The sequence below is a fragment of the Triticum urartu genome, chromosome 6 (genome assembly GCF_003073215.2).
Source record: "Triticum urartu cultivar G1812 chromosome 6, Tu2.1, whole genome shotgun sequence".
NCBI classification, from domain to species: Eukaryota; Viridiplantae; Streptophyta; class Magnoliopsida; order Poales; family Poaceae; genus Triticum; species Triticum urartu.
This window is the reverse complement of record NC_053027.1, coordinates 511,006,383-511,034,222: the sequence shown is the minus strand read 5'-3', so window position 1 is coordinate 511,034,222 and position 27,840 is coordinate 511,006,383. Positions and strand designations below refer to the sequence as shown.

The following is a 27,840-nucleotide window of genomic DNA, read 5'->3' as shown; positions in this document are numbered from 1 at the left end:
CCTCTACTTTGTTGTTCCAAGTTTTACGTGGCTGCTGCGGGCTTCTAGCAAGAACCGTTCTTACCTACGTATCAAAACCAAAACGATTTTTCATCAAGTGTGCTATTTTAACCTTCAACAAGGATCAGCCGTAGTCAAACTCGATTCAACTAAAGTTGGAGAAACAGACATCCACCAGCCACCTGTGTGCGAAGCACGTCGGTAGAACCAGTCTCATGAACGCGGTCATGTAATGTCGGTCCGGGCCGCTTAATCCAACAATACCGCTGAATCAAAGTAAGACGTTGGTGGTAAGCAGTATGACTATTATCGCCCACAACTCTTTGTGTTCTACTCGTGCATATAACATCTACGCATAGACCTGGCTCGGATTCCACTGTTGGGGAACGTAGTGATACGTCTCCAACGTATCTATAATTTTTTATTGTTCCATGCTTTTATATTATCTGTTTTGGATGTTTAATGGGCTTTAATATGCTCTTTTATATTATTTTTGGGACTAACCAATTAACTGGAGGCCCAGTGCCAGTTTCTGTTTTCTTGCCTATTTTAGAGTTTTGCAGAAAAGGAATACCAAACAGAGTCCAAATGGAATGAAACCTTCGCGATGATCTTTCTTGGACCGAAAGCAATCTAGAAGACTTGGAGTTGAAGTCTGGAACTCCACAAGGAAGCCACGAGGCAGGAGGGCGCGCCCCCACCCTCGTGGGCCCCTCGTAGCTCCACCGACATACTTCTTTCTTCTATATATACTCTTATACCCTAGAAACATCAAGGAGAGCCACGAAACCACTTTTCCACCGCCGCAACCTTCTGTACCTGTGAGATCCCATCTTGGGACCTTTTCCGGCGATCTGTCGGAGGGGGAATCGATCACGGAGGGCTTCTACATCAACACCATTGCCTCTCCGATGAAGCGTGCGTAGTTTACCACAGATCTTCGAGTCCATAGTTATTAGCTAGATGTCTTCTTCTATCTCTTTGATTCTCAATACAAAGTTCTCCTCGATGTTCTTGGAGATCTATTCGATGTAATACTCTTTTGCGATGTGTTTGTCGAGATCCGATGAATTGTGGATTTACGAACAAGATTATCTATGAATATTATTTGGTTCTTCTCTGAATTCTTATATGCATGATTTGATATCTTTGCAAGTCTCTTCGAATTATCGGTTTAGTTTGGCCTACTAGATTGATCTTTCTTGTAATGGGAGAAGTGCTTAGCTTTGGGTTCAATCTTGCGGTGTCCTTTCCCAGAGACAGTAGGGGCAGCAAGGCACGTATTGTATTGTTGTCATCAAGGATAAAAAGATGGGGTTTATATCATATTGCTTGAATTTATCCCTCTACATCATGTCATCTTGCTTAATGTGTTACTCCGTTCTTATGAACTTAATACTCTAGATGCATGCTGGATAGCGGTCGATGTATCGAGTAATAGTAGTAGATGCAGAATCATTTCGATCTACTTGACACGGACGTGATGCCTATATTCATGATCATTGCCTTAGATATCTTCATAACTATGCGATTTTCTATCAATTGCTCGGCAGTAATTTGTTCACCCACCGTAATACATGCTATCTTGAGAGAAGCCACTAGTGAAACCTATGGCCCCCAGGTCTCTTTCCTATTATATTACATCTCTTTTATTTATATCGCATCTCGTTTACTATTTTGCAATCTTTACTTTCCAATCTATACAACAAAAATACCAAAATTATTTACTTTACTATCTCTATTAGATCTCACTTTTGCGAGTGACCGTGAAGGGATTGACAACCCCTTTATCGCGTTGGTTGCAAGGTTATTGATTTTTTGTGCAGGTACTAGGTGACTTGTGCGTTGTCTCCTACTGGATTGATACCTTGGTTCTCAAAACTGGGGGAAATACTTACGCTACTTTGCTGCATCACCCTTTCCTCTTCAAGGGAAAACCAACGCATGCTCAAGAGGTAGCACGTAGTAATTCAAAAAAAATCCGACAATCATGCGAGATCTAACTAGGAGATGCATAGCAACGAGAGGGGAGAGTGTGTCCACGTACCCATGTACACGGTTGATGTAGTCAAACGTCTTCACGATCCAACCGATCCAAGTATCGAACGTATGGCACCTCCGTGTTCAGCACACGTTCAGCACGATGACGTCCCTCGAGCTCTTGATCCATTTGATGAGAGGGAGAGTTCCGTCAGCATGACGGCGTGGCGACGGTGATGATGAAGTTACCGGCGCAGGGCTTCACCTAAGCACTACAACGATATGACCGAAGTGTTGAACTATGGAGGGGGGCACCGCACACGGCTAAGAGATTGTCTATTATGCTATTGGGGCGCCCCTGGCCATGTATATAAAGGAGGGAGGGAGAGAGGAGGCCGGCCAGGAGGGGCGCGCCAGGGGGGAGTCCTACTTGGACTCCTAGTCCAAGTAGGATTCCCCCCCCTTCCTTTCTTCCACTGGAGGGAAAGGAAGGAAGGGAGAAGGAGAAAGAAGGAGGGGGGCGCGCCCCCACCCCTTGTCCAATTTGGTTTGGGCAGGGGGAGGCGTGCGCCACCTCGTGGCCCTTCTTCCCTCTCTCCACTAAATCCCATAAGGCCCATTAATTCCTCGGGAGGTTCTGGTAACCTCCCGGTACTCCAGAAAAATGCCCGAACCATTCCAATGTCCAAATGCAACCTTCCAATATATGAATATTTACCTATCGACCATTTCGAGACTCCTCGTCATGTCCTTGATATCATCCGGGACTCTGAACAAACTTCGGTCATCAAATCACATAACTCATAATACAAATCATCATCGAACGTTAAGCGTGCGGACCCTACGGGTTCGATAACTATATAGACATGACCGAGACACATCTCCGGTCAATAACCAATAGCGGAACCTGGATGCTCATATTGGCTCCTACATATCCTATGAAGATCTTTATCGGTCAAACTGCATAACAACATACGTCATTCCCTTTGTCATCGGTATGTTACTTGCTCGAGATTCGATCGTCGGTATCATCATACCTAGTTCAACCTCGTTACTGGCAAGTCTCTTTACTCGTTCTGTAATGCATCATGCCATAACTAACTCATTAGTCACATTGCTTGCAAGGCTCATAGTGATGTGCATTACCGAGAGGGCCCAGAGATACCTCTCCAATACACGGAGTGACAAATCATAATCTCGATCTATGCCAGCTCAACAAACACCATTGGAGACACCTATTGAGCATCTTTATAATCAACCAGTTACATTGTGACGTTTGATAGCACACAAGGTGTTCCTCCGGTATTCGGGAGTTGCATAATCTCATAGTCAAAGGAACATGTATAAGTCATGAAGAAAGCAATAACAATAAAACTAAACGATCATTATGCTAAGCTAATGGATAGGTCTTGTCCATCACATCATTCTCTAATCATGTGATCTCGTTCATCAAATGACAACACATGTCTATGGTCAGGAAACTTAACCATATTTGATTAACGAGCTAGTCAAGTAGAGGCATACCAGGGACACTCTGTTTTTTCTATGTATTCACACATGTACTAAGTTTCCGGTTAATACAATTCTAGCATGAATAATAAACATTTATCATGATATAAGGAAATATAAATAACAATTTTATTATTGCCTCTAGGGCATATTTCCTTCATAATATGGGGGCATAAACATCTTCTATGATGGCATTGGTCGGCCTCTCGAGCTACGGAATGTGACGACCACCATAGGGTCTTCGTGGGGATTCTCTCTCCAGGTCTGATGGCTACTACTAGTGCCTCATATTGGTGAGGTTGTGGGATGCGTCCGGAAGGCTTCGTTGTCGGTTTTGGCGACTCTCACTCTGGCTCGTTTGTTTTGACGATGAGATGCAACTCATGCACAATGACTTGACGCCAAGGATATGGTGGTGCAGCAGCGATGCTGTGATTTTTAGCCCAATGCATGTAGTTGTTGGGATCATGGAAAAGTTGTGGAGACGACATATGGTTGATTTTGACTTGGTCGTGCTTCACGAGTACCCAGTCTTGAGCTCCAAAGTGAAAACCCTAGGCCTGACTGGAGTTGGTTATACTCCCTCCGTTCCAAAATAGATGACTCAACTTTGTACTAAAGTTAGCATAAAGTTGAGTCATCTATTTTGGAACGAAGGGAGTACCTGTCAATGGTGATATTTTTGGCGGCGTTGCCTTATTAAAGGCATTGCTCGGATATGCTCGAACTTATTCTTCAGGGTGAAAACCTAGAATCTTGACTTTGATAGTTCAATCCGGTGACGACGATGCTTGAGTGTAGTCCCCGACTTGAAGTTGTTGTTGTTGAATAATCTCGTTGTTCTTGTGGTGTAAAGAAATGTTTGGTGCGGATATTGTCATTGTTGTAGTCTGCTTATCGTTGTTTCGATCGTTGGTTTTTCCTCGCTAGGCATAGTTTTGATCATGCATAATTTTGCTAGTTGTCGGCTTGTTTTTATTTGTGTGTGTTGATGTTTGTTGTGTGCATTTTAATTATGCAGAAGCCGGGTGTGCGGTCATTGTGCGTGTGTCTACTTGATGCGGGAGAGGATTTGTTGCATTCAAGTGTGTAGGCATGCATGTCTCTAGTGCCCGCCTTTTATTTTGGCTTTTGATTTTCAAAGTTTAATATTTTTTAAACGAAATTTCCAAATTAAGTTATGTTTTCATATTCGTTTCTCGTGGCCAGCGCTTCAAATAAGATCCAATTTGAATATATTTTTGATGACTTTAAAAAAAGAAACATAGTACGAGCGATCGATAAAAATTAATTATTTTGTGTCTGTGATCGATAGAAAAAATTTCTTGAAATTATATCTGTTAAACTGGTTGAAACTTAGCAGTTTTAGGTACAAAAATCGTAAGTTTCATTGTTGAAACTTAAAACTTTTTGAGTAATGTTCTTTTTTACTGTGCTCTCATGCGGGGTTGAACTATTGTGTGAATCGCGAGGCAAAATGAGCAGGCGGCAGGACTTTGAAGGTAAGTGACCCGCAATCATGTGCCTCTACGCATTTCCGCACTTGATACTTCATTTTGAGTCAATAAAATTCACCATTTATCAAAAAAAAATAAGATGAATGACCATGGTAGTACAACATTTTTAGATCCTCCTACTAAATCTCACCCTAATGGAGGGGGCATTTTGGCCAGACTCAGGTGAACCTGGCAGTGAACAAAAAACATTCAAAATACAAAATAAATTCATAAAATTCTATACCTTTTTGTGGAGAAGGATGACTGAGTGCGTCATGTCCATGCCAAATTTCAAAGCATTTGGATGTCTGAGTAACTCTTAGCAAAAATGATAAACATGGGGTGTGTGAAAAAGTTTATTGTTTATGCACTGTTTGGGCCCTTTTTTTTTGCTGAGAGCTACTCAGGTGTCCAAATACTTTGAAATTTGGCACGCACCTCAGGCACTCAAACATCTTCTGTGAAAAGAAATTGTTTTTTCTCAAATTTTAGTATTTGTTTTGAATTTACTGTTCACTGGGCTCAGAATTGAATATTCGACCCGGAATTTCCTAGTTTATATATGAACTGAACCTTTTCGTGATAGGGTTAGATGTACCAATTGTAAATAAATAATCCATCCTAAGCTCCAAATGACTAGAAACTAGCTCTTGCAGTCTACTCATGTCAATTTTGCCACGTCGTCGTCCAGTGTGAGAAAGGAAGAGGCGTTTACGACAATGTGGTAGTAACTGCATGTTGGCATGTAGTAGCTGTTGAAGCTAGTGACCTGCGTGAAACTTTCTGCGGAAACATCTGTCTTCCATGGACGAGTCGCCGTGGCAGCCTGGCTGGCGATCGACAGCATGGAATCTGACTGGCAAGTGGAGCTGGCTATTTGAGACGTCACCGTGAGGCCGGCAGGACGCCATCAACCTGTTCACGCGTCTCATCTCATTCTCCGGGCGTGGACAAGATGGACCGTGTGGTACGTGGAGCCATGGAAACATGGCGCACGGGGCTGTCGCGACTGACTGGTGGACCCTCATAACCTGTCTAATGAGGCCGTTTTTTTAGATATATATACATGGATGGCCATCTAATCAATACTACGTACTCTAGCAAACATGCATGCACAGTTAGTTCAAGTGGCAAAACGAGCGGTGATGTCTACGAATGCGTGTGGGGATCATATGGATAATAACTAATCGCGATATGCTGTTTGCCTTGATCATAAGTGGCACTGCAGAAGCAGACCAAGAATCTCTAACCTCCTCTAGAACGACTGTGCGAGGTCCCCAACCCCAACAGTTCTTTTGACTGTTACACTCCACAGACGTTCAACGACAGGCACACCGGCCCGGTCGAGCGACCGATGCCGATGCCCATTCGGTGGCTAGCAGCCGGCAATGCCAGGCCGTTCCACAAAGAAATTCCTGCCCCCTAACCCTAGAACCAAACAAAACGCACGTCGCCGTGAATCAATCCGTTGGGAAGGAACAAGCACATTTCCGGCGTCTGTGCGTGTGTGGCTGCTGTTACTTACACCAGCGGCTCCAAGACAAGCTGTGCGCCTAAAAATTCCCCTAGAAAAGGTAGGGTAGGAAGCACCAACGAAGAACGCGGTGCGCCGGTGAGTGGAGTATAACACTGTAACACAATCAATCGCCTAACTTGCACTAGCGCGTACGTACGTTCGTACATGCACGGCGCGTCATCGCATCGCCCGTTTTGACCCCATGCAGCTAGCGCGCGCGCGCGAAGACAAACCATTCCGTTCGGCCCACGCACGCACCGTCCCATCCGTTGACAACGTCGCCGCAAGGCAGAGCATGCAGCCAGAGCCAGGATATGTGCATGGCGGGACGCGCGCGGCCGAACCAACGCGCGCGCGCATGCGGACGAACTGGAAAAGGCGCCTCTCGCCGAACAGATCGCATAAGGCCATGCATATGCATATGTAAAGAAGATTTTGTGCTTTTCTTCAAGATCTGACCATACATACATGCATGTACGTAAAATATATTGTAGTACTATCTTTTCTATATGCAAAAAATAGGCCACACATATTTATTTTTTCGAAACGGAGGCAAAAGCTTTGCCTCATCTCATTAATTAAGAAGAGTTTTGAAATACATGACCGACCGTCCATGGACGGCCTCAATTCGAAAGTCTACTCTCGCGGCATAAGAGAACTCAAATGCTTGGCCCCCGCCAACCCCCAAAGCCTGGCTTCGGTCTTAATTCTAGATGTGATTACATATGGCATGGAGGACACATTCCTAAACACTCTCGCGTTCCGCTCGTTCCAAATCTCCCATGAAACCAACATGACGACAGATGCGAGGCCCTTTCTCACATTGGCATTGACGCCCACCATGTGGTGCCACCAGTCCTTGACGTTGTCGAAGCTGCTCCAGTCGGCGATGTCCACATTGGTCAAGCCCATCCAAGTCTTGATCTCCGCCCAAATGCGCTTCGTGTATCGACACCGGAACCTGATGTGCGCCGCCGTCTCTAGCTCCCTCTTGCATAATTGGCATAGGTTACAGTTTGGCCATCCTCTTCGTTGAAGCTTGTCCGCGGTCCAAACCCGGTCCTGAATGATAAGCCAAGCAAAGAATTTGTGCTTTGGCGGCGCCCAATTGTTCCACACAGCCGACTTCATTTGTGATGTAGTGGAGTCCCCAAGTTGAGCGTTGTAAGCCGAGGATGCCGAGTATTCACCGGAAGGCGAAGACTTCCAAACGATCTCATCGTCCACATCCTCATCGAGAAAGACCTCCTGTAATCCGACCCAAAGCTCATAGTATTCAAGGAAGTGTTGAACTGTGAGCCCAGAATTCATGTTGATATTGACAATCCATCTGTTGAGATCCAAAGCCTTATGCACAGTGTCCTTCTTGTGTTTGGAAATTGCAAAAATGAAGGGAGCGATGTCCTTTGGCTTGCGACCACCAAGCCAAGGGGAATGCCATAAAGAGGCCTTTTGCCCGTTACCAAAGGTGATGGCAGTGCAATCATAAAAAAGTGTCATGTCCTCTTCATCGCACGGATGCCCCAATTCAACCCAAGCTCTATCCGGGTCCTTCCAAGCCAACCAAGGCCATCTGAGCCGCAAGGCACGAGCGAATTTGTCCATGTCCAGGATGCCAAGGCCTCCCATATCCTTGGGTGTACAAACCTTTTCCCATTTTATCTTGCATTTTTCCCCGGAAACCTTGTCTGTGCCTCCCCATAGGAAAGCCCGTTGCAGTTTCACAATGGAAGTCATTGTTCCTTTTGGCACCACAAGCGAAGTGAGGTGGTGGATGGCCTGTGAAGTGATAACCGACTTGACCCAAGTGGTCCTCCCAGCCATGGTAATGTACCTTCCCTGGCCAGTCATGATCTTTCCAGCAATCTTATCGAGTAAATGTTGGAAGTCCACAGCCCGCAAGCGATGAATGGATAGCGGAAGGCCAAGGTACCGCAAGGGGAATTGAGCTCGGACTGCTGGGAAGGAACCCAAAATCATGTCCAGGTCAACATTGGAGCATCTAATAGGGGCCACCAAGCTCTTTTGAATGTTTGTAACTAGGTCGGTGACGTTGCCAAAGCTTTGAAGTATGGTAGCAAGCATGTCCACATCCTCCTTGATAGGCGCCAAGAAAATTGCAGCGTCGTCTGCCTATAGAGAGGTGCGAAGACAGGCTCCACGACCTCGTAATCTATGCAGGTCTCAATTTTCTGTTGCCACGTCCAAGATTTGTTGAAGGGGGTCCATAGCAAGGACAAATAGAAGGGGCGACAATGAGTCCCCCTGTCGGAGGCCCTTCCCATGTTGAATAGGACTGCCGGGAACACCGTTTAGGAGAACCCTAGAGGTGGACGTCCGAAGTAGAGCTGTGATCCATTCACAAAACCTGGGAGGAAAACCTCTTCTCTGTAGCAGGTCAAGCAGATATTCCCATCTAACAGAATCAAAAGCCTTCTTTATGTCCAACTTGAGCAGGAGTGATGGTGTATTTGTTCATTGGAGCCGGCGAGCATAGTTGCGGACATACATGAAATTGTCATGGATGCATGAAAGCACTTTGAGCACGGGATATGAGAATGTTCATGAATGGGGCGAGCCTCATCGCCATCACCTTTGCCACAATCTTGGCGACAGCATGGATCAGACTGATAGGCCTAAAGTCCGTGATTGCCTCGGCCCCCTCTTTCTTTGGCAAGAGGACCACATTTGCAGAGTTCAGCCAGTGAAAGTTCTCCGCATGCAAACTCGAGAAGATGGAGATGACCTTCATAAGATCGTCCTTGATAATTGGCCAGCAACTCTTGAAGAACGCCCCGGTAAAGCCATCGGGCCCCGGAGCCTTGTCGCTAGGCATTGCCTTTATGGCGGCAAGCACCTCGTCACCCGTCATCTCATCCCCAAGACTGGAGAGGTCACACTCTGTAAAATGGAGGGGCTGCCAATTGAAGTCTGTGGTTCTGCATGGCCCTTTGCTCAATGCGGTGGTAAAGTGTTGGTTCATAATATATTCCTTGTCCTCATGCTTTGTAACCCAACCAGCCCCGTTGCTTAACTTGTGGATGAAGTTCTTGCGCCTCCGCCCATTAATCTTCATGTGAAAAATTTTTGTGTTGGCATCCCCCTCCTTCAAGTTGTGAATGTGGGCACACTGCTTTTTTCTAGCCCTCTCAAGAACCGCTAAACTGATGACGCGCCTCTTAAGCCGCTTACGAAAGTCAAACTCCTCCGGCGAGAGAGAGCGCGATTCCTGGGCGATGTCCAATCTGAGAATTATTACAAGTGCCATGTGAAGGTGTAACCTTGCATACGAGGAGAAGGATTGACTCCATTTTCTCAATCGGACAGCCGTTGTCCGAAGCTTATGGAAGAGAACTTGACAAGGCTCGTAGTGGGGTGTGGGAGAAGCCCAAGTATCGGTGACCGTCTCGTGAAAACCTGGCATCTTGATCCAAAAGTTCTCAAACTTGAAGCTTCTCGGCTTTTTGGGGCCAATTATAGGTGCCAGTAGCATGGGACAGTGGTCCGACAAGGATGAAGATAAAGCATGCAAGATGTGGTATTGGAATTCAATGTCCCACTCCGCGTTGCAGAACACGCTGTCTAGCTTGCTCATGGTGGGGTTTTGCCTCTCATTACTCCAAGTGAATCGACGGTTTTGAAGGTGAATCTCGCGTAGATCACAGCCATGAAGTGTGGCACGAAAGCGGTTGATACGACTGCGGTTGACGCTCCTCTTGTTCTTGTCCCTTGCACGGTAAATTTGGTTGAAATCCCCATTTACTAGCCATTTTCTGCCGTGTTCCGGCTTGTGAGCCATGAGCTCCTCGAAAAAAACCTCCTTTTGATTGCTCTGAGTTGGGCCATACACGGAAGTGAGGCGAAAGGAGCTCTCATCTCGGACTGTCGTAACCGTGAGAGAGAGGCAGTAGGTGCCCATGATGATGTCCGAGATACGAAACAAATCATCATTCCAGAGAACTGCGATTCCTCCTCTTGTACTCCTCCTGACGCGGTTTCAGCAGGAATCCTTCTCGTTTTCATCGGTATGGAGGAGGGTTCATACGCTTATAGTACTGCTACTAGTGAAAGTTGTCGTCGTCGTGTACACATGCATGGGCCGCATGCATCCAAAAATCTATCCGCGTCACGTCGCGGCCAGCCAGACCATTGGTTGGACAGCACTCGCGACTAGGTAGTACAGTAGAAGTTTATGAAACATATGTGGACGTAGGGACACATGGATACATAAGCCTTGTACAATAGGAGGTGTTTAGAGAGATGCTTAGAAAAATAGACCGGATTTTTCTAAAGCATCGGTGCCTATTTCTACAGGAGAGACGCTTAGTTAAGCGTCTGTCCTGTACAAATAAGCACCGGTGTTTAAGAAAAGTCTGATTTATTTTTATAAATACCTCCCCTTAGCACCTCCCATTGTACCAAGCCTTAGGTGCAAAAATCACGATCCTAAACGGCGACCCGTTCCTGTTCCTTTGTCATCTCCCGTCCTGTCGCCCAATCGATCGCTTGCTGATTGATGCTGCATTGGATTCCAACAAAATGCTCCCAAATCATGGGGGAATACTAGCTTGTGCTGGCGATCGATCAAGCATGGAAACCGCGTTGCCAGCTTCACCAGTGCCAATTTGCCGAACAGGCGTAGTCTTGTTGCAATTGCCTTCCTCGGCATCGAATATGCGTCGTACCATACCGAAAACCCCCCGTATTAATGGCGTTTGGGAGCACCTGCTCCCTTTTCACAATTTTTTTCCAGAATGTTCAAAAAGAATCTCACATTTAGATGACTCGTCATTGTATCTAGATACATACAATGGTTCATGAAAACCACTACCGAGTTGTGAGCTGGAAAAATAAAAATCAAACCCTTCTTTTCACAACCGGAAAAAAGTTACTTTAGCTCTTTTTTTTATGCAGACCACAAATCAACAAAAGAAATGAAAAAACCTGATGGTGCATAACTCACTCTAACATTAACATATCAGATTTTTTGTCGAAATGTATAAATAAATATTTTGGAAAAAATAAATATATAAATAAATAAACATGGTCATGACTAAGATAAGCAAACAATTGTATGGTTGTGAAGCAGTGCGACGAAATTCCTGATCAATGCCATTGTATTTATATGTGTGTTCATGATAAAGAAAACATTAATCATAAACCATGAAAGAAACTATAGTGTCCCTGCATACCTGAGGTGGACCTAACCAATAGCTTTCCAGTATGTAATTATGCAGGTACTTGTCCTACAAATCGTTGAAATATATAAATAAATAAATATTATCACAAAAAGAGATACATAAATAAATAGACATGGTCACGATTAAGATAATCAAACTATGGTTTGGTGAAGCGGTGCGACTAAAATTCCCATCAATGTCATCATACCTTAATATATGTGTGTTCATGATTTCAAAGAAAACATATATAGATCATAAACCATGAAAGAAAGTATACTGCCCTTGCATACGTGAGGTGGACCTAGCGTGTGTAGTTGCGTACACCTGGCTAGTGGCATCGCACTGGAATTTGAAAACGACCAAGGAAAAAAGGTACCCTCAGATAAAGGTTTTTGGAAGCAAGAAAGTCTTTATCACCCCAACAAGAGGTAGGTCATTGGTTCGATCAACCTCCGTCACTCGACCTCTAGTCTAAAAAGAAAAACATATCAGAACTAGCGGCTAGAAAATTCAGGAAAGTTAATCGCGAGGGGACGGAAAATCCGTGGCACAAATGCATATCAACGTCATGCATCATCGGCCACCAGAAGGCAGCCATTAATTAGTGATCTAACCACGTACAAAAGGAGGGCGATGAGGTGGTGTTGGCTTAGTAGCCTCCTTGAATTTTCCCGCCTTTGCTTGACAGAACGGTTTACGGAGGGAGTAGGACTTCCCAACCGCACGGGAAAATTGGACAAACCAGACGTCTGGTTGAGCTACGGGGAGAAGAAGAAGCCCCTAGAAAACGGAACCACTAGCATCTCACGTACACACACATACATTAAGCACATCGTGATCGATACTACGTACGTCTAGATCTTCAATTTTCTTCTTCGACGAGCAATAGAAAACGACGAGGGCTAATAGACGGGTGCGTGCGGTGCCAGAGCACGGTCAAAATGTGGTGGTTCAGTCGGCCCTCTCCGAGGAACAATGGTTGACTAGGCCACATGGGAGAGACGGAGAGAGCTATCGGAGAAGTTTCCAAGGGATCGGGTGCTAGTAGCAGTAGTTTATGGTTTGGCAAAGCACATATGTCGCGGTAAAAACCGTGCGTCTATCCATGAACCTGCCTACCAGTACTACCAGATAGATGTACGTACCCATGCATGTATCTAGGGTCTAGCAGGATGGCAATAGGATTGCGCAGCCGGTGGAAGAAAAGGGAGGCATCAAATCGTTGCCGCCGGGGAGTCCCTGTCCGGCCACGGGGAAACGGATCACAAGCTTCACGTACACGCACGAGAATAGGTGGAGGAGAAGACGTATGCTTGTAGCTTAGCTTCAGCAAAAGAAACAGCTAGCTCCTTGTATACTTTTGCATGTGCTCCCTCCCTCCGAAAATACTTGTCAGACCAGTATTTCCGAACGGAGAAAGTACATTCGTTTAGCAGAATATATGGTGCGGCTTAATCGGCTCGTGCTATGTAGTTTGTTGATCATTGATAGTAGTACCTTGCTAGTTCAACCTAATAATCATCTTGCTAGCATTAGCAGTTGATAATAGTATTATCATCGCGAAACATGCTGCAACCGTCGGCTGACTACACGATTGACCAACCGATCGTGGAGAGACATGCCCGCCCCCGACAAACACATGCCCCGCCCCGGCGCCCGGCCGGAACAATAATCTCACGGCTCACACAAAGCTTATAATTTGCCTATAGTTAAACGTACGTCAGCCAACCACTTATAACTACCGCGTAACGTGTACCATATCACTAACATGTTTTTCCACGGGAGGTAGCAAGAGAGAGAAAAAAACGGGTCTTTTTTATCAGACCGGCCGCCTGACCTAGGATACCTTCCCTGCTAAGATTTGACAGTGAAATGAAAACCTGTTACCGGCCACCGGCCGGCCGGTCGATCGGCCGGCGACCTGGCCCGAAGGAACTACGCCGGTCGCACGCGTCCTTCGGCCATGTGTTGGTGCCTGGCGGTACGTGCCCGGCTGGCCCCAACCGACTCACGCTCTGAAAAAAACACGTAACGCGTCCCGGTCAAAATCTGCTCCGCTGCCGCCTCCCTTGCGTGCGTCGTCGCTAACCCAGAACCCAACCCAACCATCTCAATCTATCTCCCCAGACCAAACAAAGGATACAAAACCCGAACGAGTCCACCCCCTCCAACTCCAAAACGCAGCTTCGCTCGCTCGCTCGCTCGCTTACATTTGCATCGTTTCTTTCCTGCCTGCTCCTCCTCTTGCCATCTACTACTATCTCTAGAGTTTTATATTCCCCCGTCCCGGCCCGGCCGCCGAACCGGTTCAACGCGGTGCGCGTGCGTGCGCTGGACCCGGACGCCGGCCGCGAATATAAGCGCGCCAGCCCACGGCCTCAGGTCGGAGGACACTGCCCCGCCCCGCCCCGCTCGCCACACAGCACGCAACGCACAACCGCGGGAGAGAGATCACACACACACCCCTACGCTCGCACACAGGCTAAGCTAGCAGAGCCGGCAGAGGGCGGCGCGGCGGTGATCACAGGGCGCGCCCCGGGCACGCACGCACAAGCGAAGGCGCCAACGATCCGAGGAGCATCTTCTTGCGCAATGAGATCAGGGAGCACCCCATGGCTGCGGGCGGCGCTGCTGCTAGTGCTGGCGGTGCTGCTGACCGCGGTGGCGGCGGCGGAGGGGAGCAAGAGCGGGAGCGGCGACGGCAAGGCGCACAACTACGAGGAGGCGCTGCGGAAGAGCCTGCTCTACTTCGAGGCGCAGCGGTCGGGGCGGCTGCCGCACGGGCAGCGCGTGCCGTGGCGCGACCACTCGGGCCTCACCGACGGGCTGGAGCAGGGGGTGGACCTGGTGGGCGGCTACTACGACGCCGGCGACCACGTCAAGTTCGGCCTGCCCATGGCCTTCACCGTCACCATGCTCTCCTGGAGCATGCTCGAGTACGGGGACGACGTCGCGGCCGCCGGCGAGCTCGCGCACGCGCTCGAGGCCATCAAGTGGGGCACCGACTACTTCATCAAGGCGCACACGCAGCCCGACGAGCTGTGGGCCGAGGTACGTACTCCACGAGCCGACGACGGCGATCGTGTGTCACCTCCATCCCCTGGCTATAGCTAGCTGTGTTCAGATACGATCATGACATGCATGAGATGAGACCGACCGGTTCCAAGCTAGCTGTTGCGCACGCAAGCCAGCGATCGTTCCAAGAAAGAAAGAGAGAGAGAGACCAATTCAATCATGCACACCTAGCTACCTCGCTGCACTTTGATCAATTAGATTCTTCATTTACATACTACACAAAATCTTTTATGTAGAGAGATCAATTATATAGATATAGGAGTATTTTTCTGGTTAGGAGAGAAAAGAAAAAGGTTCTTTTTCTGGTGAATAACAACAAGCGTGTTAGGTAGGCGGCCAGTTTGATTTGATGAACGTACGTACCAACGAACGGCGGCACTAAACTTTTTTTTTTGCGTGGTTGCACTAAACTATTTTCTCCCACACATGGCGTGCATATGTTTCACAGCTTCGTCGGTCGTCCACGATGCACCCGAGCCGTCGGATTAATCCCCTAGCTTTTTCTTGAACAGGTGGGGGACGGCGACACGGACCACTACTGCTGGCAGCGGCCGGAGGACATGACGACGTCGCGGCAGGCGTACAAGGTCGACCGCGACCACCCCGGCTCCGACGTCGCCGGCGAGACGGCCGCCGCCATGGCCGCCGCCTCCATGGTCTTCCGCAAGTCCAACCCGCACTACGCCCACCTCCTCCTGCACCACGCCCAGCAGGTACACACTCCAGATACACACATCGTGTACGTTGACGTGGTGCATGCAATTGCAAAGTCTCATGTGGAAAAATGAGAGAAAAATATCGGCGCAAGCTTGGAGCTTTGTGTAGCACCAGTCTGTCTGCGTACCGGATTTTGGAACATAGCGTACGAATATTGGTAGCTTTGGTCAAGGGGCGCCGGTCTTTTCATGGGCATATGAGGTGTGTGTTCTTTTCTTGTGCCCTGTGCCGCACATGCCAAGTCGCAAACAGCTCGACGCGATGAGACCGACGTCGATCGATCGGGCGGGAAAACGGAGGTTTTTTCTCTTCTGTCGGCTGGCTGCCGTGTGGGGCCGGGGCGCAACCTCTATCTGGTGGACGGGGAACTTTCCATTTGCCGCCTCCGGGCATGATTAGGTGGCCAGTTCAATCACATGCTGAGCCAGCGGCTTAACTGGGAAATTATTAGGAAGCGGTCGTCGTGCCATCATGTGCTAATTGAACCCGTCCGTATCCACACCCACTGGCGTGGCTTGGCTACCTACCTGCCTGCCGCTTTTCAAGTGTCGACTATAAAACGCATCAATGAATGATAGATACATATGCAGCCTTAGTTATTATTCTTAGGGCTTTTTATTTTTTATTTTTTAAGCTGATGATAGTGTATGCGATCTTACTAGTTGTTGGATGTACGTGCACGTTGGCTGATGTTCGCTTTGTGAACGTGCGTGCAGCTGTTCGAGTTCGCGGACGGGTACAGGGGCCAATACGACAGCAGCATCGCGGAGGTGAAGAGCTACTACGCGTCGGTGAGCGGGTACAAGGACGAGCTGCTGTGGGCCGCCCTGTGGCTCCACCGCGCCACCGGCAAGGCCGCCTACCTCGACTACGTCGTCGACAACGCCCACGACTTCGGCGGCACCGGCTGGGCCATCACCGAGTTCAGCTGGGACGTCAAGTACGCCGGCGTCCAGATCCTCGCCGCCAGAGTAAGCCACTGCGCACTTTGAGCTATCAGGTGAACCATCACTGGCCGGCCGGTCACTGACGAGACGAAATGATTTTCAGCTGCTGCTGAGGGGGGAGCACACGGCGGAGCAGAAGAGCACGCTGGAGCGGTACCAGGCCAAGGCGGAGCACTACGTGTGCGCGTGCCTGGGCCGGAACGCGCAGGCCGGCGGCGAGGACGCCAACGTGGAGCGGAGCCCGGGGGGGATGCTCTACATCCGGCAGTGGAACAACATGCAGTACGTGACCAACGCGGCGTTCCTGCTCTCCACCTACGCCGACTACCTGGCCGAGGCCGGCGTGGGGACGGTGACCTGCGCGGGCGGCGGGACGGCGGGCGCCGGCGAGGTGGCGGCGCTGGCCAGGGCGCAGACGGACTACGTGCTGGGCACCAACCCCAGGGGCGTCAGCTACCTCGTGGGCTACGGCCCCAAGTACCCCGCCAGGGTGCACCACCGCGCGGCATCCATCGTGCCGTACAAGCACAGCAAGCAGTTCATCGGGTGCTCGCAGGGGTTCGACCACTGGTTCGGCCGCCGGAGCTCCAACCCCAACGTGCTCGTCGGCGCCATCGTCGGCGGGCCCGACCGGAGGGACCGGTTCAGGGACAACCGGGACAACTACATGCAGACGGAGGCGTGCACCTACAACACCGCGCCCATGGTGGGGATGTTCGCCAAGCTCAACCGGATGGCGAGGGAGGAGAGGGAGCAGAGAGCTGCCACCGCGAGAAGCGGCACGGCGGCCGAGGTGTAAATGGGTTAGATAGGTTATAGGTCGAGGGGCTGTACAATTTTCCCCATTCTTTTGTTCATTTCTTCTCCTTCTTTGGAGGTTTCTTGATACACAGAAAGGATGGAGATGGGTGTAGTATATGAGGGGAAAAAAAAGGGCTGGAGGCATTGACATGCAAATGTAAATTCGCTGCCTGTACATATGAGAAAAGGAAAATGAGAATTTATATATCGGTGATTCTAGTTTGTTTAAGCTTGCAAGAGAGGAGTCTATTGTCCAAGCTTGAAAATGAGAGTTGGCCACGAAAGGAGACGCGACACAACAAACGCATTCAAATAGGAGGACAATATGAGGGCCGTTTTTTGATGAAAACGAAAATGAAACTAGCAACGAAACCTTCACTTCATCAAGTAACCAGCTTTTACATGGGTGCCCTGTACAATCATTCGTGATTATAATTAGGGTCTGCTATTTTAACAGCAAAATTTTGAATCAGAGGACACAAGTAGTGATGCCCCGTAAAACTAGGAAATAAGAATCCAACGATGAAGCAGGAAGTTACACAAAGGTAGATGGAAGAACACATAAATAATAATACTCTGTAAAGAAATATAAGATTGTTTAGATCACTAAATTTCTTTACAGAGGGAGTATCAACAAGAGTGCTTATGATTTCTCGTGGCTAATCAAAGAATGACGATCCAGATCCCTTGCATACAACACCAAGCATATCACCTCAAAATAAAAACGTGAGTCTCGTGAGGTCAAAAAGAATGGAAAGAATATAATACACCAATGGGTGAAAAGGATACATTGCCAGTTTGATGGAAGACTTACAAGTTACAACAACAGAGTTCAGAACCAAGATCAACTGATCTGTGGCAACAAAATCTCACAGGCCGAGAGAGCATCAGACTGATCAATATAGCAAAATGATCGCGAAACAACCACCGTAGATAACCTACATATTTCTATAAACAACTGAGGTCCTCTGGATACACACCATTCATGCGATCTCTCGCCAGCTCTCTATTCTCATTCCAATTTGTTTTCCCATCACTATCAGGTGGGAGTGAGAGCATGCCATGAAAAATAGGATTCTCACATATGCCAATCAACATGCTTAGTATTTCGGTGGTGCAGGTGGCAACCGGTTTGGTGTGCGTCGGCTGCCTGAATTGGCACCGTTGGCATCCCCATTTTCATACCGCCGACCACGACTGTCAGCACTTCTCGATCTTGACTCGTTCTGTGAACTGGATCGGTCGGCAGAGCCATTTGCTGCAGCACTGAAGGCAGACCTCCAGTCCTCACCCGACTGGCTAGGGCTCTGTGGGCCACTCTCTGCAAGTGATGTTTCATTTTGTCAGGGTAAAGGTTTGGTTTGTACACCAGGAAAGCAGAAGAAAGAAGAAAAAAAACATCCCAGGGGTATTACTAATATCTTTAATCACATTTCAGAATAAAAGGTGCATGTAAATTCACCTCTCTCCTTTGCCTTAATTTATTTTCACCCTCTCCTAAATAGTCTCCTTTATTTTATCTCTGGTAGTATCCCTTTAGATGCATATTTTATCTTACTCGGTCGGTGATAACTACTAATACAAAATAAAATACAATCGACAAATTTTCAAACCAAGGAAAGAATGTTTAGCAACTTGAAACTAGGATGCTCACAAGTGGTGAACACAAGCTCCTGAACCTAATGCAAGCATATTGCCCCTCCTAAGTTTTGGCCAAAGATGTGTGCCGCCACAACCCAACCTCGATATAACAAATCTGAGCTTTGAACGAAGTACTTCCCCTAGCGTGAAACGCTATACTGTGGTGTTCCAGGTTTGTTTGCATATAGAACAGGTCTGAAATTTTTTGCAGACGCTATGCAAAACAAGTGAAAGGTGCCCACACACAAACACCAAAGAAACTCATTTCTGCCAAGTTGGTACCAAAAAGTCAAACATCATTGATTATTGTAAGTAGCCTTCAAGAAGTGCTTGTACAGGTGGCAGTGATATGAACAACCATCAGCTAATCAGAAAATTGGCATACAGTACAAAGAAATTAAGAACATAATTGATTTTTGCTTGAAACAAGTAACCAATGCGGATGAATTACTTTCAGGGAAATTTTAATGCTTAACTTCTACAAAGTTGTTAGCAAGTTCTAGGTATCATTTGCATCAAGCGATATTGAGGTTTCGGCTGGCTGCTGATACTGAGTATGAAACAGATATTGAAATAGCGCGCTTACCCGGACCAGAAGTATCATCAGAATATGATGCAACTGCAGCTCTGTTATCATGGACACTGAGCTGACGAGTAAGTTTTGACAGAAGAGTCGATTGTTTTTGGGCCTTTTCCCGTCTGCGTTTAGCATTGTGGTCCTCTTGGAGAAGTTCTTCAATCCTTGCATTGCTTTGTGAACTGAAACCGAAAATTGAGACAAAGTTAACAACACTGCAACGAATTATACAAAGATACTTAAATAGATTGACCATGGAACAGGCACGCACTTTTTCAACATTTCTAAAAGTTCACAGTAAGAAATGAATAGCAAAAAAATAGATGAGCTATACTTGGGTTGGTGAATATTAGGTGTAGGCATGCGACTGTGTAAAGTGATTGGAGCCAGAACTGTGTGAATCAATTGGATCGGTGCATATCACTTTTTAAATAAGGATGCAACTTTTTAGTCGTGAAGCATTTCCCAGTATAAAATACACCTCATAAAAGTAACATAATTAGAAGGAAAATAAATATAATGAAGCTATTCAAAATGAACCTACCCATTAGTAGCAAGGACCCATAAGGCCATAACTGCGAGTTAAACTAGGGTTTAGGTAGGAGTACACAAAAGCATTGTGATTCTTCCAACTGGGTGGTCCATTTTTCAGTCAATTGGGTACAAGAAAGAGGATACTGATGAATGGACAAGTGGACACCGAACCAGGGTATCAATTTCGTTTCAGAACAAAGAGAGAATCCAACCTTATTGAGCTGTACAGCTGGTTTAGCATATCTTCCTTTGCTTTCTCCACTTGGCAAAGCACAATAGCCTGATCAATTGATCATGCATAAGATAATGAATGCCACATTTGACAATGTTAAAATAAATGACAGGGACAAATATACCTTTGGAACATTTGCTGCCAGGCTGTTCAACACAGCCTCGACATAACCACGAACTTCTTGTGACATCCATCGGAGTTCTTCTTCAGGATCAGCAGGCCTCCGGGCCATCGTATCCTTGAGAGAAAAGGTGTAATCACGTGTCATTGAATTGTAGAACAAAGCAACAGCAAGAGGTGAGCTTTTGTTTGATAAGATCACACATTGAAATGAGAAACATGCTAACTCAAAATAAGCAGTTCAAAGAAAATAAGCTGAGGCAACTAACTCTTGAAAGTAAGTTCTAAAAGCTTAACGGTGGATACTGGAAAAGGACACAACTCAAACATAGTGTGGAGCTTACAAGAGATCCATCTGAATGGCTTTGTCTCATGGAACCGCCCTCAGGAGTATTTGAACTCTTGACAGACCCACCTTTGCTCTGAATAATACCTTTTATCTTCTTCACCCATTCAATCTTGTCAGCCATACTCTCAGCCTTCAATACAACGGCACTATGAGCTGCAACATGAAATAAACATTAATGCGGTAGAGTCAGAGTAAACCTTGAGATAGTTGGTTTAGAGGTAGCAACCTTTCAGCACAGTTTTGTAGGCAACCCTGTTAGTAATCTTAAATACGAGACTTGGGCCTTTCTCTGCCCCATTCGCCTTCTTTGAATCCTTAGAAGTTTTAGAAAGCTCTTCCTCCTCTATCTCTTCCAGGTTACATTCCTGAATCACACGACATACTGTTACTACGAAAGTTTATATGACAGCTCCCATAGTTGTAGACATGATATTTCTAAGTTCAAATATCTTTTTAAAAAAGTTTTAAAAACTGGAACTATCCACGATGACTCAGAAAACATTTACTGTGTCTATTACAACCAAGAATGGTAAAGTAATGCATCAATCACAGATTACTCAATGTCAAGTAGAACAAAATGAACATGGTAAAATATATAATCAAGCACACCTCTAAGACAATGACGCCTCGAAAATGTCTCTCCTCTTGTTTCTTGGTGTAGCCAAGCTGGACAGGGAAAGTTCAAAGTAAATAACACCAACCACCTCAAATGTTAAAAATCAGCAGAAAATGTCAAGAATAGTATCAAAAGATTGCATTCAGAAGTTCAGAACAGTTGAGACTAGTGGGCACCAGGGCAGATTTATTTACCTTTCCACTCTTCTCATTTAGGACAAACCACCTTTTGCTCCATTCATTGTTTTTTGCACTCTTTTTCAATAGGTAACCTAAAGGGAGAAGAAAACATATGCTTTGTGTATCAATAAATCAAACCCAAATTACTGGAAAAGAAATCATCAAAACCATGTAATTTGTTACATCCTTATGCATGCATTGTATACTAGACAATGGAAGATTATGTCAGAGTAAGCATGGAATTAACAAGCGGCCAAAAAGGTTGATTCTTATCAAAAGGCTTATTTCATTTTACTAGATAAAAAATGGCATGGTAGCTACGTCAGATAAATATCTGTGACTTCCAGTTTTAATCATAGTCGCATATAAGCAAAAGTGCTAGCAAATTGTTCTGAGAAAAGCTGAAGTTGAGCCAAACTACAGTGCAGTATTATACCTGCAGTTATTTCGCCGCCAGGACCAGCAACCTGCAGATTAGGTCCCTCTTTGGTATCTTTATCTTGCTGATTGGATTTGTCTTTTGACGACTTAGCTTGCTCAGAACCCTAATATGAAATACAACCAATGTAAAGTTATGAACAGCCAGACCAACACAAATATAGGGTGATCAATCTGCATACAGTTTTGTAGGTATGCAGATTCATGCAAGCAAAGACGCAGAAGTGATACCTTGTTCATCATGGCTTGCTCAGCATCTTGTGCTTTCTTAGATGATTTAGTTTTCACCTCCTCCTCACGGCGCTGTCTTTCCATTCTGTGAATATCATGCCAAGCAAAAAGATTAAAACTTAACTATGTGAATATGATCATGAAAGCTCTGAAAGGGCAGCTCCACTTATAGACTGCTTATAGTACGACAGATCATTACAAGTGAGATCAATCTTTTTAACGTAGAAGTTAAAAATGAAGTGGTACACTTTATTGTGTCGCTTTGTAAGGAAAAAGATTCAGCATTTTCGCAGTATAATTTAGGTTGCTAGTGCTATCTCTATTTGTCACTAATATGATCTAACATTAGCTTTCTCTGGTTTAAGAAAATGAGTTAAGAATCTTAAAAACTTCCCTTACCAATTTACCAATAATAGGAAAATAGAAGTAGAAAAAACAGATTACTTGCCAAAGTTATACTTAAGTTGATCAAATAAAATGAAACTAATTACCAACATATTTGTTAAGAGGCCCCAGCTAACCTTACCTTCTTTGTACTAAACGGATGAAATGTTGTGGGGGGACAAAGGCACGCTCCATATCAACGAGCGCAACCACCATCTTTTTCGCATCACTTTTGAATGTATCCAACGCATTAGATGCAATTGTAATGATCTTGCCAAAATAAATGGTGGAATGTTCTGATCAGAACTAATAATGAGTAAGATTTATGTGTATATGATACCTTGTTCATCATGGCTTGCTCAGCATCTTGTGCTTTCTTAGATGATTTAGTTTTCACCTCCTCCTCACGGCGCTGTCTTTCCATTCTGTGAATATCATGCCAAGCAAAAAGATTAAAACTTAACTATGTGAATATGATCATGAAAGCTCTGAAAGGGCAGCTCCACTTATAGACTGCTTATAGTACGACAGATCATTACAAGTGAGATCAATCTTTTTAACGTAGAAGTTAAAAATGAAGTGGTACACTTTATTGTGTCGCTTTGTAAGGAAAAAGATTCAGCATTTTCGCAGTATAATTTAGGTTGCTAGTGCTATCTCTATTTGTCACTAATATGATCTAACATTAGCTTTCTCTGGTTTAAGAAAATGAGTTAAGAATCTTAAAAACTTCCCTTACCAATTTACCAATAATAGGAAAATAGAAGTAGAAAAAACAGATTACTTGCCAAAGTTATACTTAAGTTGATCAAATAAAATGAAACTAATTACCAACATATTTGTTAAGAGGCCCCAGCTAACCTTACCTTCTTTGTACTAAACGGATGAAATGTTGTGGGGGGACAAAGGCACGCTCCATATCAACGAGCGCAACCACCATCTTTTTCGCATCACTTTTGAATGTATCCAACGCATTAGATGCAATTGTAATGATCTTGCCAAAATAAATGGTGGAATGTTCTGATCAGAACTAATAATGAGTAAGATTTATGTGTATACAAACAGTAAAAAGGGGGAGTAAGTTGATACCTCGCGTTTGAACGGAGGATATCTTCCGAGCCCTGGCGTGCCATTTGCAGTGGCATTTACAATGTCCAACAATACACGGTGTACCTAGTTTAAGAAAACTGATATATCAGAAGTTACATAGACAGTACCTACCAATGCAAAATATACCTATTAGGCTGAGCAAGCCTATGTTTGTATTCAAACTTGGAGCTTGCCTCCTTAACTACTCTACACACATGGGTACATTATGGGCTTGAGCTCCACTTGATAAGGCTTGAATATATATAGTGTCCATTTGAGCCTAGCTTGACCCCATTCTATAAGCTTAACTGCTTAAGGTAATTACAAATGTCTGAGCCCAAGTGTTTTGCTCTTTGGATAGTTCTAATACTAGTGTATTAACTTAACTCTACACACATGGGTACATTATGGGCTTGAGCTCCGCTCGATAAGGCTTGAATATATATAGTGTCCATTTGAGCCTAGCTTGACCCCATTCTATAAGCTTAACTGCTTAAGGTAATTACAAATGTCTGAGCCCAAGTGTTTTGCTCTTTGGATAGTTCTAATAGTAGTGTATCGACAAACATAATAACTGGTAAGCTACACAAACAGTTGCATATTTGAGCAAGGAGCATTTTACAGATAAAACATAATACTGAATATTAGCAGGGTACAAATAGCTCATCAAGAAAACTACATTGTTCTTCATCCAAAGGCATAACATATGTCTAAGCCAAGACATACCTCTTCAACACATAGTCGTGATGGCTCCTTTGCCATTTCAAGCACTCCTTTAATCAAAGATTTTAAACCTTTCTCCGGGGATATCAAATATGGTTGATAACCATCAGCTTCCAAGACAATCTAGAATATGAAGAGAATGATTTCCATTGTTGGCCAATATAGTATTCCACTCTAGTATTTAATATAGAAGAGCTTTTAGATTTACCCTTTTGACATTGTTCAGATCAAAATGCCTGTCCAACGGAAGCTGTTTGATCCTATCTGGAAACTTGCCCTCGAAACTTGCAACAATTTTCCAACCAGACCCCTATTGATTGAGAACAGTATAATGATATTGTAATCAGTACTTTACTTGACAAGTACTTCCTCCGTCCGGAATTACTTGATGCTCAAATAGATGTAGATACATCCTCTTGAGCGTCAAGTAATTCCTACATCCGCTTGAGCGTCATGTAATTCCGGACGGAGGGAGACTTGCCCTGAAGCCTGAGAAATAGAGCAAGGGTACAGGTATTTGCAAAATTAAACACCAGAAATCACAATCAGGTTATTTTTTATATATAAAAGACAAAAGACAAGAAATATCCATGTTTCATGGTGCACTGATGATCAATTAAATTGATAAATAGAATGGATGATTAGTTGATCAGAATAGTTCAGTGGTCATAGCAAATTTCGGTAAGGAGTTTGAAAAATGGTATACTTTAACATTTCAGCTTCAACATATAGATCATGATGCTTACCCAGACAACAAGTTAGGTAGCCGCACTTTCATCCGCTTACGTATCTGCTTAGCAATGGTATCAACAAGAGCAATTCTTCCCAGCTTATTCTGAGGAGCAGTGGTTAAGATTGATTTAAGGCTTTCCGCCTCAGCTCGCCAGGCTGTTTCCAGTGAATTCTCAGATCCAACTGACCCTGATTGAGCTGACGCAATTGCAACAGATTGCCCTATTAAAGCAACCCATTCAATTTCAGCTGCTGTGCGTGGGCCTTTATTAGACAAAATGGCCTGAACACATGCAACTGTTTTTGCATCTGATGCGGCTTGATCGATTTTACTCAAGACACCTATTGTTCTGGTTCCTACAAGGACAAGAAAAAACATCAGTTGCTACGAAGAGAGTGACTGTGCTTTTCTGGAGGATGTATGATCAGATTCAAATGACAGACCCTCTGGATCAATATCCCTCGCCAGTTTAAGAGCCCGGGATGATGCAACCTCAGGGGCTTGCATTGCTGGTATCACAACAATCAATATTGCATCATTGTGGCCAGCAAACTCATTAATCTGAAATGTTAACAACAGTATGTTAACATGAGATGATAGAAACATGATACACAACATTGCAGTTTTGCTGCTTCTCTTCCACGCTGTAAGCGGATGGGGAGGGAGAATGAGTAGCATAGTTACGACAGGCAGTAAGTGATTCTCAGTTCAAGTGCATGACATGCTGTCACTGGTCTGATGTTCCAGCCATTCCTATACGTTAACTATTATTCCAGTTTATATTGGTTAAGTTGATCTACAATGACACAATCATATTTTAACCACAAGGACTATGAATATTCAAAAGATTGGTCAAGCATTGCTTACTACTTGAGGGGTAAGATAAAAATATTGTGTGAGCAGTACTCACTGTTGAATCATCGATAACTCGTTGGTCTATGCCAGGTAAATCAATCAACTTTAGTGGAGGAGCTGGAAAAACAAAGACAGATACAGTGAGAAATCATTTGCGAAGTAAAGATAAGGAGTTAATGTCTAGCATGTAGCACAACTCTCAGATATTGAGCTGGTATTTCCGAATCAGATTAATTATATTGAGCTGGTATTCCGAATCAGATTAATTGCATCGTTGGAAAAATTAAGAGAGCGCACTTTTGAGTAATTAGTAATAACCATACCAGAACACGCTAGATTTGAGTACTAATTGGCGCCTTCCACGATCTTAAGGTCTTACCACTTCAGCTTTAAATGGCACATAAAACTTAAGCTATCAATACCAAACTATGGAAACAGTTTGGAAACTTGCTCAAACATACCATACCCTCAGGAATGCCTGACTAAGTGACTATACAGCTTCTACTAGACTAGCAACATTGCCCAAACTACTAGAGTAAACATGTTGTGATCCAGCGACAGACCTGTACTTGTCCGCAGCTTGAGGTAAATCTCATCAGTCCTGCTCCTCCCGGGTCCGGTGGCCTTGCTAAGCCTATCCTGCAGCGAATGCCGGAGCGCACCTGCAGGCCAACACAACCACAAAGTGTCACCAAACTGAGCGCACCGACCAACCGCGTGCATTGCCAGATCTGGCTGGACAAGGGGAGATCTCACTCACTCGAAGAAACCTGCTGCGACTTGCTGTCGATCTGCAGGACTATGGACTTGCTGCTGAGCCCTGGATCCCTCTGCAGGTCGACAACTATGGGCGCCCGCGTGGCCCCGTTCTCCCCCGTCGGCTGCAGCACACCAGCCACCACTGCTCAGCACAAACGAACGCCTAAAGCGGCGGAGGGCAGCGAGAGCTACTAGAGACGAGGCACTCACCAGCACGGGGTGGCCGATGAGGGAGTTGAGCACGGCCGACTTGCCGGACCCCTGCACGGAACAAAACCGGATCGCGTCAGATCGGGGCGCGGGCGCGGGAGGGGCGGGCGGGAGAGGGCTCCGGGGCGGCGGCACTTACGACGTTGCCGAGCGCGACGGCGTTGAGGAAGGTGGAGGGGCGGCGCGGGGCGGCGTCGTCGGAGGGGTCGTCGTCGGCGAGGAGCGAGGCGGCCTGGCGCATGGACTCGGAGAGCTCGACGAGCTCGACGATGGCGTCCATGGCCGACGACGACATGGGCGCAGGGATCTCGAGGGGCTGGTCGGGGAGATCTCGGGGGTGGGGGGGGGGGGGGGGGGGGGGGGAGCTGCTGTTGCGAGCAATTTGGAGGCGGTCTCCTGCAAACAGTTGGAATCCGCCGGGCGAGTGTAGGGGGGCTGGGAATGGGAACGGGAATGGGATTTGACACGCGAGAGGGGAGGGGGAGTCGTTGCGCACTTGCAGTTGCGCCCCTGCTTTTCAAGTGACGGGACCACCCACCAGTGAGGTGCGGGTGCGGTGGGGTGTGGGACGTTTTGCTCGTTCCGGCGCGTCGGTCGTGTTTGGTTGCAGATCTGGCTCGGGGGTGGAGCTCGGCTCTACGCGGAAACGGGCTGCGGTACGTTTGAGCCTGCTGCGTGTTTTTTTTTCAGTTCGGGAGCTTTATTAATTATTACTCACAATCTGAATTAAATGCTACTGGTGAATCTGAAGAGGAAATTGGGTGTTTAATTAAACATCCTTCTGCTGTGACTGGTAAATGTGTGTGTTGATATTTGACACGGTATATTAATTGCACATAGATATTTAGGTAAGATTTTTTTGCCGGTTATTTATATGATTAGGGCGGACATTGTTATTTAGGGACAGTTCTTTTGGGTAGCTTAAAAATTAAGCTGTCTCTCCCCAGCT

The 27,840-nt window shown here is 45.9% G+C and overlaps 2 protein-coding genes across 2 annotated transcripts; one reads left to right on the top strand and one right to left on the bottom strand.

Moving 5' to 3' along the window:
- The first annotated feature begins 13,859 nt into the window (after positions 1 to 13,859).
- Positions 13,860 to 17,435, top strand: LOC125514671 (endoglucanase 7-like). The gene is made up of 4 exons (XM_048680011.1): positions 13,860 to 14,732; positions 15,269 to 15,469; positions 16,190 to 16,444; positions 16,524 to 17,435. The coding sequence occupies exons 1-4, from the start codon at positions 14,274 to 14,276 to the stop codon at positions 17,217 to 17,219; spliced, it is 1,611 nt and encodes a 536-aa protein (XP_048535968.1). The 5' UTR covers positions 13,860 to 14,273; the 3' UTR covers positions 17,220 to 17,435.
- A 522-nt stretch (positions 17,436 to 17,957) lies between these two features.
- Positions 17,958 to 27,276, bottom strand: LOC125516889 (dynamin-2A-like). The gene is made up of 24 exons (XM_048682166.1): positions 27,031 to 27,276; positions 26,892 to 26,942; positions 26,683 to 26,803; positions 26,486 to 26,584; positions 25,978 to 26,039; positions 25,511 to 25,628; positions 25,081 to 25,423; positions 24,802 to 24,823; positions 24,543 to 24,644; positions 24,338 to 24,457; positions 23,612 to 23,695; positions 23,389 to 23,516; positions 22,863 to 22,947; positions 22,665 to 22,819; positions 22,139 to 22,223; positions 21,906 to 22,014; positions 21,485 to 21,561; positions 21,284 to 21,340; positions 20,901 to 21,039; positions 20,670 to 20,827; positions 20,330 to 20,443; positions 20,186 to 20,253; positions 19,449 to 19,621; positions 17,958 to 18,542 (listed from the first exon to the last, which is right to left on the bottom strand). The coding sequence occupies exons 1-24, from the start codon at positions 27,184 to 27,186 to the stop codon at positions 18,322 to 18,324; spliced, it is 2,847 nt and encodes a 948-aa protein (XP_048538123.1). The 5' UTR covers positions 27,187 to 27,276; the 3' UTR covers positions 17,958 to 18,321.
- Between the last annotated feature and the right edge of the window lie 564 nt (positions 27,277 to 27,840).

What these genes read in the sequence shown, in the direction of transcription:
- LOC125514671 (XM_048680011.1), top strand. Translation starts at nt 14,274, where the DNA reads ATGAGATCAGGGAGCACCCCATGGCTGCGGGCGGCGCTGCTGCTAGTG. An exon ending in CCGACGAGCTGTGGGCCGAG is followed by an intron (nt 14,733 to 15,268) that starts GTACGTACTCCA and finishes TTTCTTGAACAG; the next exon opens with GTGGGGGACGGCGACACGGA. An exon ending in TCCTGCACCACGCCCAGCAG is followed by an intron (nt 15,470 to 16,189) that starts GTACACACTCCA and finishes ACGTGCGTGCAG; the next exon opens with CTGTTCGAGTTCGCGGACGG.
- LOC125516889 (XM_048682166.1), bottom strand. Translation starts at nt 27,186, where the DNA reads ATGTCGTCGTCGGCCATGGACGCCATCGTCGAGCTCGTCGAGCTCTCC. An exon ending in CACGACTATGTGTTGAAGAG is followed by an intron (nt 23,696 to 24,337) that starts GTATGTCTTGGC and finishes TTCTTAAACTAG; the next exon opens with GTACACCGTGTATTGTTGGA. An exon ending in ATCCGTTTAGTACAAAGAAG is followed by an intron (nt 22,948 to 23,388) that starts GTAAGGTTAGCT and finishes TGATATTCACAG; the next exon opens with AATGGAAAGACAGCGCCGTG.